Source organism: Podarcis erhardii (genome assembly GCF_964252035.2).
Source record: "Podarcis erhardii genome assembly, chromosome: 12".
Lineage (NCBI taxonomy): Eukaryota > Metazoa > Chordata > Lepidosauria > Squamata > Lacertidae > Podarcis > Podarcis erhardii.
The window spans coordinates 26,560,562-26,580,043 of NC_138513.1; the positions used below are offsets into that span (position 1 = coordinate 26,560,562).

At 44.4% G+C, this 19,482-nt stretch overlaps 2 protein-coding genes across 3 annotated transcripts in view; one reads left to right on the forward strand and one right to left on the reverse strand.

Moving 5' to 3' along the window:
* VWDE (von Willebrand factor D and EGF domains) overlaps positions 1-17,263 on the reverse strand; it is a 58,833-nt gene extending 41,570 nt beyond the window's left edge. The window contains exons 1-4 of the mRNA XM_081834032.1: positions 16,835-17,263; positions 14,606-14,790; positions 13,142-13,373; positions 9,579-9,638 (exon numbers count right to left, since the gene is read on the reverse strand). Coding sequence (XP_081690158.1) covers positions 9,579-9,638; positions 13,142-13,373; positions 14,606-14,790; positions 16,835-16,919 — 562 coding nt within the window. The 5' untranslated portion in view covers positions 16,920-17,263. The remainder of the gene's footprint in view (positions 1-9,578; positions 9,639-13,141; positions 13,374-14,605; positions 14,791-16,834) is intronic.
* Positions 9,999-19,482, forward strand: part of LOC309325644 (uncharacterized protein C7orf78) — a 46,649-nt gene continuing 37,165 nt past the window's right edge. Inside the window, exon 1 of one of the 2 annotated variants that reach the window (XM_081833838.1) lies at positions 9,999-10,021. The gene's annotated coding sequence lies outside the window, so the exon portion shown is untranslated. The remainder of the gene's footprint in view (positions 10,022-19,482) is intronic. The other variant, XM_081833841.1, reaches the window with a different exon arrangement.

The following is a 19,482-nucleotide window of genomic DNA, read 5'->3' on the forward strand; positions in this document are numbered from 1 at the left end:
GGCAAGGAAATGGGTGTATCTTTTGTGGGTGTATCTTTTGTGATTGGTTCTAGCAAACAGCCAATAGGAATTTCAACCAGGCTGATTGGACAGAGGCAGCCACAGGAGGAGCAAAGGGGGCTGGATTAAGGGAATATAAGTGCTGGCCAGAATGGCAGGAGGCCAGGCCAGAGCTTGGTAACCACGTACCACTGAGCCTCTTATTTATTTGTCTGACAAATAAATTACTATTTTAATTTCTCTATTGCTGCGTTGAATATTTCATTCCAGCTAAGCGTTAACCACAAGCAGGGTGCTACATTTTATGGTGCCCTGTGACTCGGATAAGTGGTCTGCTGGAACGCAGCCCCTTCGCCCTACTGGGCAGGGTACAAGAGAGAGGACAACTGCTTACCCAAAGCGCGCACTGGTAAATTTTTCCAGGGGGAACGCAGAAGACTCGTCTGTCTGATACCCTGCTCACTGGCGGCGACGGACCGGGGGAAACAGGGAACCAACCAAGGGTAAGTGCACAAAGGGATTTTTGGCCCTCCAATTAATTAGGAGGAAGAGAAGTCTTGATCAAACTTCTGCGTCTCAGTAAGGGGAAACTGAGTACGCTAGGTGGTTGGGTACATCAGATGGTGATCTGGTGTAGGGAAAGGGAAAAATTGGGAGGTAGAGTGTGGTGAAGTATCCAGCGCATTGTATGTGTGAGAAAGTACAGAGCAATCTGTAGCTGACCCGAGTGTGGAGTGGGCAGTACTTCGGTTCCTAGTAAGGCGACTTCACTAGGCAAGGAAACCCACGAAGCGCGTCTGTGAGTGACTGAGTGGATACTTCACAGGGCCATACAATGGGAGTTGGGGGTTCAAAGGGGGAAAATACACCTCTTGAGTGTATGTTAAATAATTTTAAGAAAGCCTTCTCAGGGGCATATGGAGTCAAAATGACGCCAGAGCGCTTGAGAACGTTATGTGAACTAGAATGGCCAAAACAAATTACTGGATGGCCATCCCAGGGAACCTTTGATATAAATTTAGTAAGCAAACTTTGGACTGATATCGCCAAAGAAACTGGAGGGTGCCCAGAACAATTTCCATATATAGATTCCTGGCTGAGCACATTAAATAAAAATCCTCCATGGATAAGGGAATGCAAAGTCAAACGATGCAAATTATTGGCTGTAAAAGCCGAAGCTAGGAAAGGAATCTTGCCAAATAAACTCAAACCCATTTTTGAGGGGCCAGAGGAAGAGGTGCTTCCACCTCCACCCTATGCTCCACATCGAAGGGAGCTTAATCCAAACACTCCACCAGTTGTAACCCCAAGGCAAGAAACTGGAATGAATAATGGGAGTGGAGTCACAGAGCTTGATTCCTTGATAGATTATGATAAATATCTTCAGGAGGCATTGGAGTTCTATAATAAAGCCCAAGCAGAAGTGGTTATTCCACCTGTGACTCCTAATAGACCTCCATCTACAGTCTCCTTTAGTGGAACAACTGATTGCCCACCCCAAACCCCTGTACATCCAAGTCCCAGAGAAATGTTACAGAAGTTACAGGGAGACCTTGCTCGGTCAGCAAGCAATACAGCCAGGCGTATAAAGCTGCTAAAAGAACGCCTTGCGACAGATACCATCCCCTATGATTTGAGGCCCCTAGAGCAAAGTGAAGAGAAAGATCACGTAGTAGCCCCTCTTAGAAGAGTATTTGATGCACTTGAGGAGCCTGCACTGGTTAATGGGCAACCCGGACCACGGCCACCTCGAACTTCGACCCTGCAATATATTCCATTCACAACTACAGATCTGATGAATTGGAAAACACACACCCCATCTTTTGCAGAAAAACCTCAGGCTATGATGGACTTGGTGACTTCAATAGTAAATACTCATAGTCCTACTTGGACAGATTGCCGCCAGCTCCTGAATACTCTGTTCACCACTGAGGAAAGGAGAGACATAATTGAAAAGGCACAGATATATTTGCGTGAGCAGGCCAGAGCGGGAAATATTTATAATGTTGACCGTCATCTCCAAGATAACTTTCCCTTGGAAGATCCTAATTGGGATCCAAACAATGCAATTCACCTGGCCAGACTCACCACCTACCGCCAGACACTTGTGCAAGGTATCCGCAGGGCATGCCAGAAGCCCACTAATATGTCTAAAGTCTCAGAAGTAGAACAAAAACCAAATGAGAGTCCGGGAGACTTTTTAGAGAGGCTGCAAGAAGCCTATCGTATATGGACTCCTTTTGACCCTGAAGCCCCTGAAAACAGTAGAATGATTACTGCTACATTTGTGGCCCAGTGCGCTTCTGACATTCGTAAGAAAATTCAGAAATCAGAAGGATGGGAAGGGATGCTGATGAGCCAAATTATGGCCATTGCACGCCGAGTTTATCGGAATAGGGATGAGGCTGAGAAGCAAGAGAAGAAGAAGTGGCAGAAGGAAAAGATGGTAATGCTAGCCACAGCAGTGAAGCAAGACCACCGCCCCTTAAATGGAGGGCGAGGGCGAGGAAGGAATCCACCACTGGGAAGGAATCAATGTGCAAATTGCAAGAAGGAGGGTCATTGGAAGCGGGAGTGTCCTGAACCCCTGAGGTTGGAAGAAGTACGCCCAGGCCCAGGCCCAGGCTCCGGCTCCGGCCCAAGAAACCAGGGACGGGGACGGGGAATGATCCGAGATGGAAGATATCAGAGACCAGGACAGGGACGGAGTAGAGACAATTTCATTGGACTGGCAGAAGAGGATTTTACCCAAGACTAGGAACGACCGGACTCCATAAAGTTAGGCTTCCAGGAGCCCACGGTCACGATTCAATTAGGGAGCCATTTAATAGACTTTATGATTGATACTGGGGCTGAATACTCGGTACTCCCAGAACTATTGCAGAAAAAGGCATCCAAAAGTGTAATCATTAAAAGTGCCACTGGACAGTCAGCTAAGAGGTCTTTCCTCCAACCTTTGGAATGCCAGATTGGGGGACATCGTTTAACCCATCAGTTTTTGTATATACCTGAGTGTCCAATACCTCTCTTAGGTAGAGATATGCTGTCCAAATTGCAGGCCCAAATCACTTTCACTCCTCGAGGTCCAGAAATGAAACTGCCATCAAAAGCAGCAGGAATAATTACCCTCTCAGTACCTAAGGAACAATCATGGCGCCTAATGTCAGCCTTGCAAGTCCAACCCACATTGGATACAGAATTAAACAAGCTCCTCCAAACTCTACAGGTGCCACCAGGAGTATGGGCCGAAAATAGCCCACCAGGAATGGCTAAGAATATAGCTCCAATTGTAGTAACCCTAAAACCTATGGCTACCCCTGTATCTGTAAAGCAATATCCCTTACCCCGGCGAGCAGCGGAGGGCATCCAGAAACATTTGGACCGCCTATTAAAATATGGTCTGCTTAAGCCTTGCCAATCAGAATGGAACACACCCCTTTTGCCTGTTCGAAAACCTGGGACAGATGAATACAGGCCAGTGCAGGACTTGAGGCTCGTAAACCAGGCTATCGAGACCTTGCACCCAAATGTACCAAACCCATATACCTTGCTGAGTTTGATCCCACCAGAAGCAACATTTTTTACTGTATTGGACTTGAAAGATGCATTCTTCTGTTGCCGGCTGGCACCACAGAGCCAACCTATATTTGCCTTCCAGTGGGAAGACCCTTTGACAGGAACAAAAGGCCAGCTAACCTGGACAAGATTGCCCCAAGGATTCAAAAAATTCCCCAACTTTATTTGGCACTGCCTTGGCGAGGGATCTAACAAGTTACCCCTCAACACCGGGAGAAAAGGTGGTTCTGCAATATGTGGATGATCTTATACTAGCTGCAAAGGATTTTGATACCTGTAAAGAAGGGACAGAGGAACTGCTCCACTTGCTCTGGGAAGCTGGCTACCGAGTTTCCCAGAAAAAGGCACAGTTATGTTTAGAAAAGGTCAAATATTTGGGCTTTGACATCTCACACCAACAACGAGCATTGAGACCAGAGAGGAAAGAAGCTATTTGCCTTATCAAGGAACCTACCACAAGAAAACAACTTAGGGGATTCCTGGGAACAGCAGGGTTTTGTAGACTATGGATACCTGATTTCAGTAGTCTGGCCAAGCCCTTACATGAAAGCACTCGAGGTGCAGAAAAGGACCCATTCGTATGGGGACCTGAGCAGAAACAAGCCTTTTTAGTTATCAAACAGCGACTTATGGAGGCACCAGCCCTTGGATTGCCTAATTCGGAAAAACCCTTTCAGCTGTATGTACATGAACAGAATGGGATTGCAGCGGCAGTCCTGACCCAGAGATTAGGAAGTTGGAACCGTCCAGTAGCTTATTTGTCTAAACAATTGGACTCAGTAGCAAAAGGATGGCCTCCATGCCTAAGGGCAGTAGCGGCCACTGCGAGCCTTGTCAAAGAAGCTGATAAATTTACCTTTGGCCAGACGATGTATGTGAATGTACCTCATGCTGTTTTGACACTCATGGAATATAAGGGTAGTTATTGGCTAACGAACCCAAGGATGGCTAGATACCAAGGCCTATTGTGTGAAAATCCCAGGATTCATCTACGAGTAGTGAATATGCTCAATCCAGCGACTTTGCTGCCCCTACCAGAGGTAGATGATGAGGAATCACATGATTGTCTCCAAGTAATGGATGAAGTTTATTCCAGTAGACCTGATCTGAAAGATGAGCCATTAAAAAATCCAGATGTTGTATATTATACGGATGGTAGCAGTTACCTGCATGAAGGTGCCAGACGAGCAGGATATGCTGTGGTCACCAATGAGGAAGTTGTGGAAGCTGAAGCTTTGCCTACTGGCACCTCAGCACAAAAGGCTGAACTTATAGGTTTAACTAGAGCTCTGCAATTGGCAGCCGGATGTAAGGCAAACATCTATACTGATTCAAAATATGCCTTCTTAACCCTGCATGCACATGGAGCTCTATGGAAAGAAAGAGGTCTAATCGGAGCCCACGGGAAGGCCTTGAAATATGGACCTGAAGTAGAAATCCTGTTAGAAGCAGTATGGGCTCCAGAACAGATTGCTGTAATGCACTGCAAAGGTCATGGACGAGGAAGGGATCCAATAACCAGAGGAAATCATGCTGCTGACAAAGCAGCCCGAGAGGCAGCCCAAAAGCCTGTGGGAGGATTTATAGCAGCCCTCATACCAGAGGTAGTTCCAGAAGAAGTTAAACCTCACTATACCCCAGAAGAGAGGAAGTGGGCTGAACAGGAAGGAGCGGTTGTGAGGGACGGTTGGATGATCCTGCCGGACAATAGGATTTATGTACCTCATCATCTAGCAGGCACAATTGTAAGAAATTATCATGAATCTACTCACCTTGGCGGTACTGCAACTAGAGAGAGTCTCAGTCGGAAGTTGTATATTATTAATCTATCACAATTAGCAACTTGCATTTCACAGAAATGTGTTCTTTGTGCTAAAAACAATCCCAGGCAGGGACCGGTACAACCTCCTGGAATTCAGCATGTGGGATACGTCCCCATGGAAAGCCTAATTGTGGACTTCACAGAGCTGGTCCCTTCTAAGGGATTCAAGTATCTCCTTGTGTTTGTAGATACTCTTACCGGATGGGTTGAAGCTTTTCCCACCCGAACTGAAAAGGCACGAGAGGTAACTAAAAGACTCCTCACTGAATTGATCCCAAGGTTTGGATTACCTAGATGCATTGGAAGTGATAATGGGCCAGCGTTCATTGATCAAGTAGTACAAGATGTATGTCGAGTCCTACAAGTAAAATGGAGACTGCATACAGCATATAGGCCTCAGAGTTCAGGGAAAACTGAAAGAATGAATCGGACTCTGAAAACCCAATTGGCAAAATTAACCCAGGAAACGGGATTGGGATGGGTAGATGTGTTACCCATAACACTGTTTCGTGTTCGGTGTGCACCCACAAAAAGACTTAAGTTGTCACCTTTTGAGCTCCTGTATGGGAGACCGCCCTCCTTTGTTCAGGATATTCCAGCTGACCTTAAACAAATAGGAGACCATGTGACACAGGAACAAGTGCAATCTCTCTCCCGTGTTTTTGTTTCTCTTAACAGGTGGGCCCTCGAGCGCACGCCGTGCAGCATTGCCGAGCCGATTCATCAGTTCCAGGCTGGCGATAGCGTATGGGTGAAAGAGTGGAAACGTGATCCACTTGCACCTAAGTGGCGTGGACCTTACACCGTCTTGCTCTCTACTCCAACAGCGGTGAAGGTAGCTGAGGTGACCCCCTGGATTCATCACTCTCGTTTGAAGAAGTCTGAAGGCAGTTGGACGTGCAAAGGTGACCCCTCTAATCCTTTAAAACTAACTCTCTCCAAAAACCCCTGTATCTAGCCCTACCGGGAACGGGCTAGGTCACGGGCAACATTTGACGACCGGCTTGCTGCAGCCACAACCTGGAAGCTGGCTGACCTGCGCACGCCTGAAGCTTGAGGAGCGTCTGAACCAGCGACTGTGAACGGAAAGATTCTCTAATACAATTGATTGACTGCCCCCCTTGTGGAACAATTATCAGAGATATTACTCATTGGGGATCCTCGGGATATATGTTTTGGTCTTGGTGGTTCCCCATTTCTGTCACTGGGGGAATTATATTGGGGCTAATAATTATTTGCTATCATAATAAGGTAATCTTTTGTGGAAGGAATGCATATACTAGACATCAACATGATTTTATTATTAATCCTGATCCCTTGGGAAGGGGAAGGGTCCTTGAATCTGACCAAATTGGCTAAATATGGATTCAGCCATGACCACAATATGTGGGTAGGTTTAGCTGAAATGGTAGCTAATGTTGCAAATAGGACCAATTGCCTTGTTTGCTCTCTTGGGCCAGATGATTCAGAGGGAGGTATGCCCTTATTACCGATACCATTAGATGCTATTGGTATGGTAAGCGAAATGCCACACCAAACTGAAATACAGAATTTCCCCGGATGGAACTCAACTAAACCATTACGAGTTATACCTGTACAAGGGGAATTCTGTGTACATAAATCATCAGATGCAGCTGATTCTCCCATGATAGGCTCTTCTCATTGTCACTATACTTGGGATTATAAGAAGAATAGTCATACCTGGGCACACGGTACTACCTATCGAACTCGGAATGCCTTGCCCTGTGCACCTCCTTTTATTCATGCATGGAAAGTGGTGTGGAACATAACTGTGACAGAAAAAGGCAATCTAACATACTGCACTGTGAACTCTATACCCCTTTTGGTATTTCGCCTTCTGTACTCCCCGTACCAAAAACCTCAGACCCGATGGTTGTGGTGGATATGTGGAGAATGGGCATACAAGAAACTCCCTTCCAAATGGAGTGGGACTTGTTTCTTGGGTTGGGTATTACCACCAATGTGGATTATGCCCACTAGTTCGGCCAGGCGAACACGAAGGAATGCTGATATTTCTCATATAGCAGGAGGAAGTACCCAAAGTTGGAGCGGTACTGATGATTGGCCGCCAGAGCGCATTATAGCCTATTATGATCCTGCCTCCTGGAATCCTGGTGAGCTCATACAAGGGGCACGGGATCCTATTTATAATCTAAACAGAATAATTCGATTGCAAGCAGTAGTGGAACTTGTAACCAATGCAACGGCCCAGAGTTTGAGACTTATTGCACAACAGTTGGATGAAAGTAGAGCCGCCATTTTGCAGCTGAAAATGGGAATGGATTATGTACTTGCCAGGCAGGGAGGCCTATGTGGAGTCTTGAACTTGACAGGGAATGCCTGTTGCTTTAACATTTCTGATAATGGTGAGGCAATCCGTGTGTTGGCCACAAAGATGGAGAATATAGCACATGTCCCAGTACAAACATGGGAAGGATGGGATATGGGATGGCTCACCAATTGGTTACCTAATGTCACAGGACTCAAAGGGATACTATTGTCTTGCTTGTTTTTCTTGACAGTAGTAGTATTGGTTTTATGTATGATGCCATGTATCATTTCATGTTTTAGAAGTACAATTAGCAAGATGGTTTCAAATGAAACTCTACCTCATATCATGGCCCTATACAGAGCTTTACCTCAGGAATATGATGAAGGTCAAGCTATCAAGGACACTTGGGATGAAGGTCCTTGAGCTTGAAAGGGGGGAATGAGGCATCTAATCATAAGCCTGCATTTTTATCAAAGCTTCTATATATTTCAATCAAGGCTTGTATTTAAAAATGAGCTTAAAAAGGATTTTCAAATGTTTCATGCCAGGCAAAAGACCAGCTGCCTAAAAGAACCTTGGCAAGATGTTTTTCCTCCTAAGACAAGAAGGGCCCCATTGATTTATAGTAGAAAAACAATTCTCAAAGTCATAAAAAGGGAAATTACATATGCTGCCCCAAGGTTGAGAAAACACCATTAGGAATGGGGAAAGATAATACTAATGTGCCTCCCAGTAAAATGAGCCAGATCTTCTTTCTAAGGTTGAAAGGCCAGGAGCAAATGGAAGGAAAAACATTTAGCTAGAAAGAAAGAGAGCATTTTTGGGGAAGTCTCTTCTAAAGCTGTTTCTTAAACTGAGAGAGTTAAAAAAAGGTTAAAATGTGTTAAATGTTGGAAAGGCAACTGGCTTGGCAGAAGAAGCAGCTTCTTCCTATTTTATTTTGAGGCTGGAGAGGAGGGGGAAAGGGGGAGGTGCAAACTGAAGAGGCTTCTTTTAAAAGCTGTGTTTTATTGAGTTCCTTCCTTTTCACTTTGAGAAGCTTTATTCTTTTAAGAGGCTACCTATGATAAATGTATGAAATATATTAGCTTAAATATATTGGCTTAAATGTAATTATGCAAAGGATTTAAGGAATGCTAGATTCTTATTTCATATGGTTGTAAGAGTTGTATTTATCCTGAAATTAAGTCAGCCACCAGCCCCCCCGCTGCCAGACAGAAGACGCCTCTAAGCAGTCTTGATATATAGTTGTCAGGCATTTTGTTTAGAAACATTAAATGAAGGAAATCTTTCAATGTTGATGTGAAACTCAAGATCCTTGACATCTGTTGAACATAAAATGTAAGATTAAACCATTTGTTTTAAAAGGCAATAGGGCAAGAAGGGCAAGAGGTGAGCTGGTAATTAAGATTCCATGTAAGATATATTATTACTTATTTGTCATTTATATATAGCTCTTTGTCTCCCATATAAGGGCAAGGAAATGGGTGTATCTTTTGTGGGTGTATCTTTTGTGATTGGTTCTAGCAAACAGCCAATAGGAATTTCAACCAGGCTGATTGGACAGAGGCAGCCACAGGAGGAGCAAAGGGGGCTGGATTAAGGGAATATAAGTGCTGGCCAGAATGGCAGGAGGCCAGGCCAGAGCTTGGTAACCACGTACCACTGAGCCTCTTATTTATTTGTCTGACAAATAAATTACTATTTTAATTTCTCTATTGCTGCGTTGAATATTTCATTCCAGCTAAGCGTTAACCACAAGCAGGGTGCTACAGTATGTATAAACAAAACAAATAAATGTCAAATAAAATCAGAGTTAAGACAGAAAATACACAGAATCCCTGGGTCAAAATAATATATTGACAAAATCTGTACAAAACTACTTACCACTGCATGTGTTTTCTCTCCCCCCAGTCTGGCAGGCCTGCAGTTCAGCACCTGAAGTAACTAAAGATATATTTCTTACATATAATTGCATCAGGTGACTGTTCAACAGGAACTCTGAGCATTTTTGCCTTGTATTTTATTAAAGATAAATTAGAAAATTAATGGCCTAGATTTTTCATAGAATCATAGAATCATAGAGTTGGAAGAGACCACAAGGGCCATCGAGTCCAACCCCCTGCCAAGCATTTTTGAGCCTAGATTAACAGACTCTCCAAGTGTCCCTATTTTCCAGGGACATCCTTGATTGAGAGAAGCCGCCCTGGTTTCTGATTTGATCCTGGAATGTCCCCCTTTTCCTTAGGATGCTTCTATTTTCATTGGAGAAATGTTGGAGGTTATGGAGTTATCCAACCCCCAAGCCATCTGAAGGCAATCCTGTATAGGTAAGTCTTTTTAATGTTTAATGTTTTATTATGTTTTTATATATATATTGGAAGCTGCCCAGAGTGGCTGTGGCAACCCAGTAAGATGTGTGGGGTCTAAAAAGTAAAATTATCATTATGGAATGGGACGTCCCTATTTTCATAGGAGAAATGTTGGAGGATATGGATTGACAGCTGTCAATTGACAAATTCCAGAGTGGTGGCCATGCCAGTTTCTCACAGCAAAAATAAGGGTCCTGTGACATCCTTCTTTCAAAGCAGGTGATGAAAGCTAGCACCTGGTATCAAAAGCTCTCCTTCAGATGCCACAATACTTTTTTGGCTTTTGCTCCAGCAAATAAGCATTTGGGTCAGGGATTGGGGGAATGTGGCCCTCCAGTTGTTTGTTGCACTACAATTCCCATCATCCCTTGCAGTTTGACATGCTGGCTGGGGGTAATGGGAGCCAGAGGGTGTACATGTGCCCTCAGAGGCCTTCCTTTGTGCCCACAGGATTCTGTCCCCTCTGACCCTCCCTCAGCTGAAAGAAACCCTGTTTAGCCCTCTAGTTTTGCAGTGTGGGGTCAATGCAGGTGAGGCTACAACTGGGGTGGGGAGAGTCTTGCTGTGTCTGGAACCACAACAGTTGCTCTGGTTTTCAAATGTGCCCATAGGCCCCAGAAGGGTGGGCAAACCCTTCTATACCTACTCCTGTTTGAAAGTTACACCTCTGGGAAGCTCTGGCCTGGTTTATTTCTTCTTCAAATATTAAACACCAGCCAGGACTGAGTTATAGAGTGGGAAGATCGTTCACCCGCAGTCAGTAAGTCCCTGGTATTGTTAAATGTTGACATCTAAGTTCACCCTGAGAATGCTTATAATTAAAAGTTCAGTTTTTATTATAAACTATTCAAGCTGAGTGAACTGTTTAAAAAACTTTTCAGCAGGCTGCAATTTCACTAAACAGCGCTAAGCTTTTTTAAAACCAAATGTATTTCGCTTTTTTAAAGACAGCTCATTATTTTCAGTTTAAGAAAACAAGTTGGCTTTTAGTTTAATGTAGCAATGAAAACGTTTTCAATATTTAAATTGTTCTCCGCCATAAAAACAAATGGTGTATTATACTATACACATTTCGCATTTTCAGTAAATAAGTTGCATAGGATGATGAAGAGTGTTTATGCCTTTCACTATCGGCTTTTCGCTGGCATAATAAAGAAATCCATTAAATTATGATAATTTCTTTTGGCACATAAAAGTAATAAAGAAAACATTATTATGGTGGCCTACTCAGGGTAAGTAACAGTTCCTCTTCCTGATAATAAAAAGTTTATTTCATGTCTTTTAATTAAAACACTAGACAGTACGAATTTAAAACCCTCTTTTACTGCAAGTAAAGTGACTTTTACTAAGAGATCCTTTTTTTGTTCTAAGGCCAATTTTCAGATGCAAATGGAATTTTGCTCCAACTACTCATCAAGTTTTTGAAAAATAACGCAACTTAGCATGTCAATTGCTCATTTATTCTTTAATGGGAGGGTGTTTCAGAGGCCAGGAGAAGCATCAAATCTCCTTCTATTAAGAAGAGAAAGGGAGAATCACAAGCTGAAGATTCAGCAGGAGATGCCTCCTTCCTGCCACTGTGAAAACCTCCATAGCCCTTGCCCTACCGGAAGGGTGTGCAGATTAGTGGATTGGAGGTGGGTTAGTGGAAATTTGGATCCAAAGGATCTATAGACTACCCAGTCCCTCCACACACCTCCAAACCACAGAAGCTGGCATAGGGAACCTCCCTTTCACAGTTTCCAATGGGAGGGAAATCATTAACTACAAAATAACAAGAAGAAGAAGAACACCTGGAAATGGAGACAGAGGTGCTCGTGCCTTGCTTTGCCATTACTTCTGTACTGCTGGTGAGAGGTTGGCAGGATTTTGGAAACTGCCTTTGATTCTCCCTTTCCCGCAGCTTTTAGGATCATCATCATCATTATCATCATAATTTATTATTTATATCCCACCCATCTGGCTGAGTTTCCCCAGCCACTCTGGGTGGCTCCCAACAGAATAATAATAAGAATAATAAAGCGATAAAACATCAAACATTAAAAACTTCCTTAAATAGGGCTGCCTTCAGATGCCTTCTAAAAGTCAGATAGTTGTTTATTTCCTTGACATCTGATGGGAGGGCGTTCCACAGGGCGGGCGCCACTACCGAGAAGGCCCTCTGCCTGGTTCCCTGTAACCTTACTTCTCGCAGTGAGGGAACTGCCAGAAGGCCCTCGGCGCTGGACCTCAGTGTCCGGGCTGAACAATGGTGGTGGAGATGCTCCTTCAGGTATACTGGGCCGAGGCCATTTAGGGCTTGCAATCTAACTCAACTAATTCTTGTAGATGGGGCTGCAGCCTTGTCTGAGCTTATGAGGAACATGTGATTTATTATTAGAGACATTTTATGTAATAACTTATATGAATAAAGCACAATGCCTGTCAAGATTTTGGCTCGTGATAGGTGATCGCTGATTGTTTGGATCACTTTTGAGAGAGGACACATTGAGAGCAGCTTTCTAGAAAGGAAATATTTGAAAACAATATTACCTAGCTGCAGTCTGAGGTGATGCTCTATAACACTTCAGAATTTTTTCATGAGTAGACAAGGCCTAATATTCTCTATAGATGTAAAAGATAAAGGGACCCCTAACCTTTAGGTCCAGTCGCGGACAACTCTGGGGTTGCGGCGCTCATTTTGCTTTACTGGCCGAGGGAGCGGCATACAGCTTCCGGATCATGTGGCCAGCATGACTAAGCCACTTCTGGTGAACCAGAGCAGCGCACGGAAACGCCGTTTACCTTCCCGCTGGAGTGGTACCTATTTATCTACTTGCACTTTGACGTGCTTTTGAACTGCTAGGTTGACAGGAGCAGGGACCAAGCAACAGGAGCTCACCCCATCGTGGGGATTCGAACCACCGACCTCCTGATCAGCAAGCCCAGTGGTTTAACTCACAGCACCACCTGTGTCCCTTCTATAGATGTAGAAGGATTTATAAAAATGTAACAAGAGGCCAAATGGTTTGAGACCCATTTGGGAAAAGAAAACATACACATGTTTTCGGATGTAGCAGGCAGCATGTGCTTCCTCACCTTCTGCACAATATCCCATGCACCCCTGGGTGGGCTGGAGTAAGTATACAAAGAAATCTCCACAGTTCCTCACACTCACAGGAATTCGGAAAAGGCAGCAGTCCTCTGTGGTGCTGAAGAAAAACTGCCAAGTTGCACAGGCTGTTAAGTGTTTGATCTCACCAGGCTGAGGCAAGGACTCGGACTCTCTCAGAGACAACCAAACAGGGGCCTGTGTCCCACAGTGATTCATCTTTTAGCACCAAAACCAAAGCAGAAGAAAACAGCTGATCAACAGAATGTTTCCACCATCCAAGATAAGAAAACACACACACACACACACACACACACACACACACACACACACAAATTATAAGCCAAGCCAAAGAGGAGATTATGGCCACTTCACTCCTCCTTGGTTATTTTGTTGGGCTGATCCAAGCCATGGTTTGGCTTGGCTTAGCAGACTGTCTGGTCATGGGCTCATGGTTTAGCTCTCTGCAGAGTAACCATCAGCTGTAACCAAGATTTGCTCTATGGTTTACAGCTCATGGTTCAACAGGGAGACCAAGAAGCAGATTCAGATGAAGAACTAAGTCAAACCATGGCTTAGCTCAGCACAGAACAGAAGCAAAACCAAAGAGCAAAGGAGTTGCAATCTCCTCTCTTGGAGCTTAATGCTGATGCAAAATCATGGTTAGCATAACATGCAAAACAGCCTTTTGAGAAATAAGGGACACCATGGGCAACCCATTTCCACCCTGTTGAGTGCAATAAAGATAATGAGGTTGACAAGCACTTGGCAGGCAACAAATACATGCTGGTGGGCAGCCTCAGACTACGCAACACTTAGACTATACAAACTGAGTAGGTCTATAGCAGCAGCTATCTCATAATACAGGGTGGGGAACCTGTGGTGCTGCAGAGGCTGCTGAACCACAATCTCCTCATGCCTGACTGTTGGCCAAACTGGCTGGGGCTGATGGGAGCCAACACTATCTAGAGAGCCACTGATATTCCAGCCTTACTTTAGTGATAAAGGAACATAGGGAGCTGCCTTTTACCATCCTGGTCAGATTATTGTGCCTCCACCTTGCACTATACAAGTTGATTTTGGCACAGATGATAGAGAGCTAGAGGATGTCTTTCATAAGTTGATCATCTGCATTCACTCAGTGTCAATAATGTGGGGAAAGTAAACTTGTTTTAGAACAAGAACAGAAACTTTTTGATGCTGCCTACTAAAATCTTGCCCACATCAGACCAAACAGAATTTTCTATCACTACTCTAGACGAAGAATATTCAGGGAGGTTTTAGGATGCAGCAGTGGACTCTGCAGCCTTATGGTGGACCAGAAGGACACTTGCATTATAAAGCCAAGCATAACAGCTCAGATTTACATGTATGGAAGATGAGCAATATATATATTTTAAAAGGAGTCTGACATATTATACAATTATAGGTTAAAAGGAGAGCATCCATACCTCCACACACTTGGTTGGCATTTCAGCCTGCTTATCGAAAATCAGGAAGCGGTACCACCCTGATGGCAGTGAATGATCACATATTAAGTCCTGGATGGCTGATTGCTGAAGCCGTGATGAATCAAAATCAACACTTCGGTATGGACTCTGAAGGATCTGATGACCGCCTGGATGACATTCCAGAGCTGTAGAAAAATTGGAGACATTAGCATTCTTATGCATTCATCTGCAGCGGGTGTTGCCAGTCATAAAATGGCTGCCATGGAGGGTGTACGAGCGGTTTAACACAAAATGGCTGCCTGGAGCATAGCATAACACTAAATTAGGTAGACAACTCCTCCCATCCTCCTTATGCTTATGACAGAAAGTCAGCTATGTCCTGATTATGGAGGTTACACACACTGATGCTGTCTAATAACAACAGGGAGCATTCTAAGCCAAGGTTGCCACACCACTGTAATTTCACAGAAATTGCTTGCACATTTTGCCCCATAACTTCCTTTCTAGGAGGGTTGGAGACTTATTTTTTTCTAAAACAAAAGCTGAAGTCTAGGGTACCTGCCAGAAGCACCACTGGAAACCTGCTGGGGTACCATGGGCACCAGGTTGGTGATCTCTGATCTACAGCATTGTATCTAATCTTGGTCTGGTTTGCAAAATATGGCAACCCAAACTATGGCTATACCAGAACAACTCTTGGGCACAACTTGTGGTTAGTGAGGAGAAGGCTTAACTATGAGCCTCAGTCTGGAATACAAACTAAGCCAAACTGTGTTATGCAAACCAGGCCACTATTTGCTGAAACAAAATGATGCCTTGCTTTTGCTACTAAGATTTATATTAAATAAAGGTCTATTGGGCTCTATTTAGCAGGGAGCTAAGAAGTTCTGGAACATGAATCATTTAGCAAATCTGTCCCTTCTGTCCATCATAAAGAAGCTATGTTTGCAAACTAAAGGAGTTTGAATCTTCTTTTAAAAATGCAAAGCTTGTGAATCAATTGCATTATGATAATATTGTGTGATATTTGCCAGAGACTCTAATCAAGACAGGAATCAAATATATAGCTTTTTTTTTGCTTTTTTTTTTGCTTTTTTTCTGCTTTTTTTGTGTCTTTGGAACAAGCGCCTAGTATATCATGGCTCATTTCACCACAGAGACAAAAAACAACCATCCTGAATTGAAGAACTTGAAATGCAGTATTAAACAAGAAGACAACTGCTTTAAGTAATCAATAGACAAGGAAGCACAAGATAACTTAATAAGACAGTCTCGGTTACCATGATAAGCTTAGGTCAAAACATATCAGCAATGCAATCTGTCTTTGGTTTGTATAATATGGCTAACTTCTGCCAAGTTGTCAAACAACATTTATATAAATGTTTTCTACTAAAGCCCATAACATCATAAAAAAGCAACTCGGTTGTCACTTTGTGTAAAAAATCATTATCAGCACTAAAATCAGTTTATAATCAGTGTCAAGACAATCGATTAAAAATAATATTGAAGCCTTTCTCACTTGGATTCTCACATTTCACGTACTATCCTAACCACAAAGGGTTCCCCATACAAACCACAGCAGAAGTATTATAGTCCTGTCTCTTAACTTCTGATCACCATCATTATTCATTTGATTTATATCCCTCTCCTCCTCCCAAAGGAGTCCATTCCTGTATATATTCTGTTAATTCATCTAGAATTAGTACCCCGACTCCCTACATTCATACAGCAAGAGAAACATAGCATCAATTATTAGCAATTATTGGTAGCAGTAATAAGGACATCACTATTCTGTTATTGAAATTCCTGAGGCTGTGCGCACACCATATCTTTAAAGCACATTCAAACCACATTTTTTACTCCTAAAGAATCTTGCGAACAGTCGCTTGTTAACCCTGTACGGAACTTTAGCTCCGTGAGGGATAAACTATAATTCACAGGCTTCTTTGGGAGTTAAAAAGCGTGCTCTGAATGTGCTTTAAAGGTACCAGAGCGCGCAAAGTGATGCTCAACAGGCACAGAAGGAAAACAAAACCACAGAACAACTTTTGCGGAGTTTTTTTTTTTGTTTTTTTAAAGAACGATCCACTACAGAAGAGGGCATTCCATTTGCCAGCATTACACCCATGAACGCGCCCCTTTCCGTGAGCCTAAAGATGCTGCAGAGACTCCCCTTTTCTTTCTTCGTGCCCAGAGCCACCGCGCGCCCTTGCTCTCCTTTCTCCTTACCTTGCTGGCCGCGCGCTACCTCGAAGCACACCACCAGCGCTGCGCAAAGGGAGAGGAAGCTCCCCGGCAGACTTGGAGAGCGCATAGCTCTCTCCTTTCTCCCACTCTGGACAAAGCGCTTTCTCCCTTCAGCAAGGCAGCTTGGAGAGCGAGCTTGGCCCCGATCCGCTGGGCACCCTCCGCCGAGCGCGCTGGGAGCGAAGTTTGCGCGCTCTGGCTCTGCTGCAATCTTCTCGCTGCTGCTGCTGCTGCAATTTCTCAGGTCCCGGGACAGCCTCGCGCGCCCTCTCCCTGCAGGCCGCTCCGCCTGGAAGAAGGAGAAGGAGACAAACAAATGCAACAGCTGGAGCACCAAAGCTGGGAGGGGAGCAGCAACCAGAGTAGCTGCAACCGAGCCTGGTCGCTGACCCCACTCAGGTCGGCGGGGCTTTCAGTTTTGACTGCCAGAGTAGCAGCGCAGTCGTAGCCGTGCCGGTTATTGCTAGGTAAGTGAGGTTGGGATCGCAGCCTGTAAGCCCCGTCGACCGCACGCTGTGGGTCTCTCCGGCGTACACGGGATTGGCCATTCCTCCGGCATTCTCACGTTTGGAATGCACGGAATGCTACCAGTGTGCGGCAGTGAAGCGTTAAGAAGCGGAGGCCCGGCACTTGTTCTTTCACAGGCCTCTCCACCGGCAGGGTCCTCCTTATTCAAGGTAGTCGTGGGATGATAGAGGCTTCTACAAGGAGATGAAGAGAAGGTGGCAAAATAAAATAATCCCAGGGTAGGAAATAAATTACCAATCTCTCCAACAGAAATAGGGGATGTGGACAACACGCAGAATTATGAAAAACCCAACAAATCAGAAGAGTCCAGCTTTTAGGATTTGGCTTAGTGGTTAGTCTTAATTCCAAACACCTTGGGGCAGATACACAAATAATTTTTTCTGGATTATGCCCATTGTACAGAAATCACTGCTGGCGGTAGTAACAGAATGTTAGACTAATTATGCATACATTTAGTACATTGGGTCTTTAATAGAAGCATAGTATCAAAGAGCTGGAAGGGTCCCCAAGGGTCATAAAATGCTCCACAGCTGTGCCATAGTTTGTTTTGTAGGAAAATATAATCAGCAGGTAATTAGCCAGATCCTATGTGGAGGATACTCAGTTTTGCTTCTTGTTTCTGTTAACTAATCTCAGGGAGTTACCGGAAATCTTAACCAGGTGTCTAGAGGTGGCTTTTGGATGGATACAGGCGAATGAGCTGAACTTAATTCAGATAAGATGAAGGTCCTTGGGTGTGGGTTGGGAAATCAATGACCATTTCCAAATGGTTCTAGATCGGGGGTCAACAACCTAAGGCCCATGGGCTGGAAGTGGCCCGCGGAGGTCATTTGACTGGTCCATGAGCCACCCCTGAACCGAATTGCCCACTCATGCGCTGCACTAAATCTGCGCAGCACGGCGCAAGGACCCACTTCCACGACGCCGAAAATTGCGTCTGCACACGGGCCTGCACGCGATCCGGCCCATGGAGGGATCTCCGCGGGACTGATCTGGCCCAGGCAAGATAAACCTTGCCGACTCCTGTTCTAGATAGTGTCATTCTTCCAAGCTTGTGCCTTGATATCAGTGCAATTTCTGGATGTGCAGGTAACACACCAACTGCAACCCTTTCTAGAATATGGACCTTGCCTCAATTTCTCATGCCCTGCTTACACCCAGACTAGACTCCCAGTTGGTAAAAATGCAGCTGCCCAGCTGCTTGTTGGAGCCAGATGTTTGGAACACGATACACCTATAACTGCACCAGTTGCATTGCCTGCTTGTTTGTTTCTGGGCCCAAAATCAAATGCTGGTATTGATATGGAAAGCCCTAAATTGTTCCGGACCAGGTTATTTGAAAGACTTCAAATAACCTGGGAATCACAAGTGGGGGAGAGTCTGTTGCACTCAAGTCCTGCTAGCGGACTTCTCATAGGCATCTGGTTGGCCACTGTGAGAATGGGATGCTGGACTCGGTTGGCTCTTGGGCTATTCCAGCACAGCTCTTACGTTCTGATGTAGGTTCCCCATGTGATGTAAAATCCTGGAAATCAGAGAGCCCACAAGAGTGAAAAGAGGCTCATTGCCTTAAGCAAGGAACTGTTGCCCGCCATGGGATAACTCACTTGGTAGAGCATGAGACTCATAATCTCAGGGTTATGGGTTCGAGCCCCACATTGGGCAAAAGATTCCTGCATTGCAGGGGGTGGGGTAGATGACCCTCGTGGACTCCTCCAGGTTTACAATTCTACGAATGTGTGGGGGATGACTGGAGGGGGCAGAGTTAATGCATTTGTTCCTGTATCCTCCTGCTTATGTGTTAGTTTACACAGTAGCCAGAACACCTTAAGAGGGTTCTTGTGTATCCTTTTGTTTATCCTTCTAAGCTTGAAATCCTAAACACCCTTAACAGGGAGTAAGTCTTACTGAACTCAGAGGCACTTAATTCTTAAACACACAGGGTTCTTCTGTAAATCTCCTTGGTTTACACATTGCTTTGATATTGAACTCTGCAGATGTATGCTGGTTTTGCAAGAGATTGCTTAAGATCACACATCGTTATATGATTTTTGACAATACTCCAATGTCCAGCAGCAAATTTTTACTCTGCTTCAATCCTA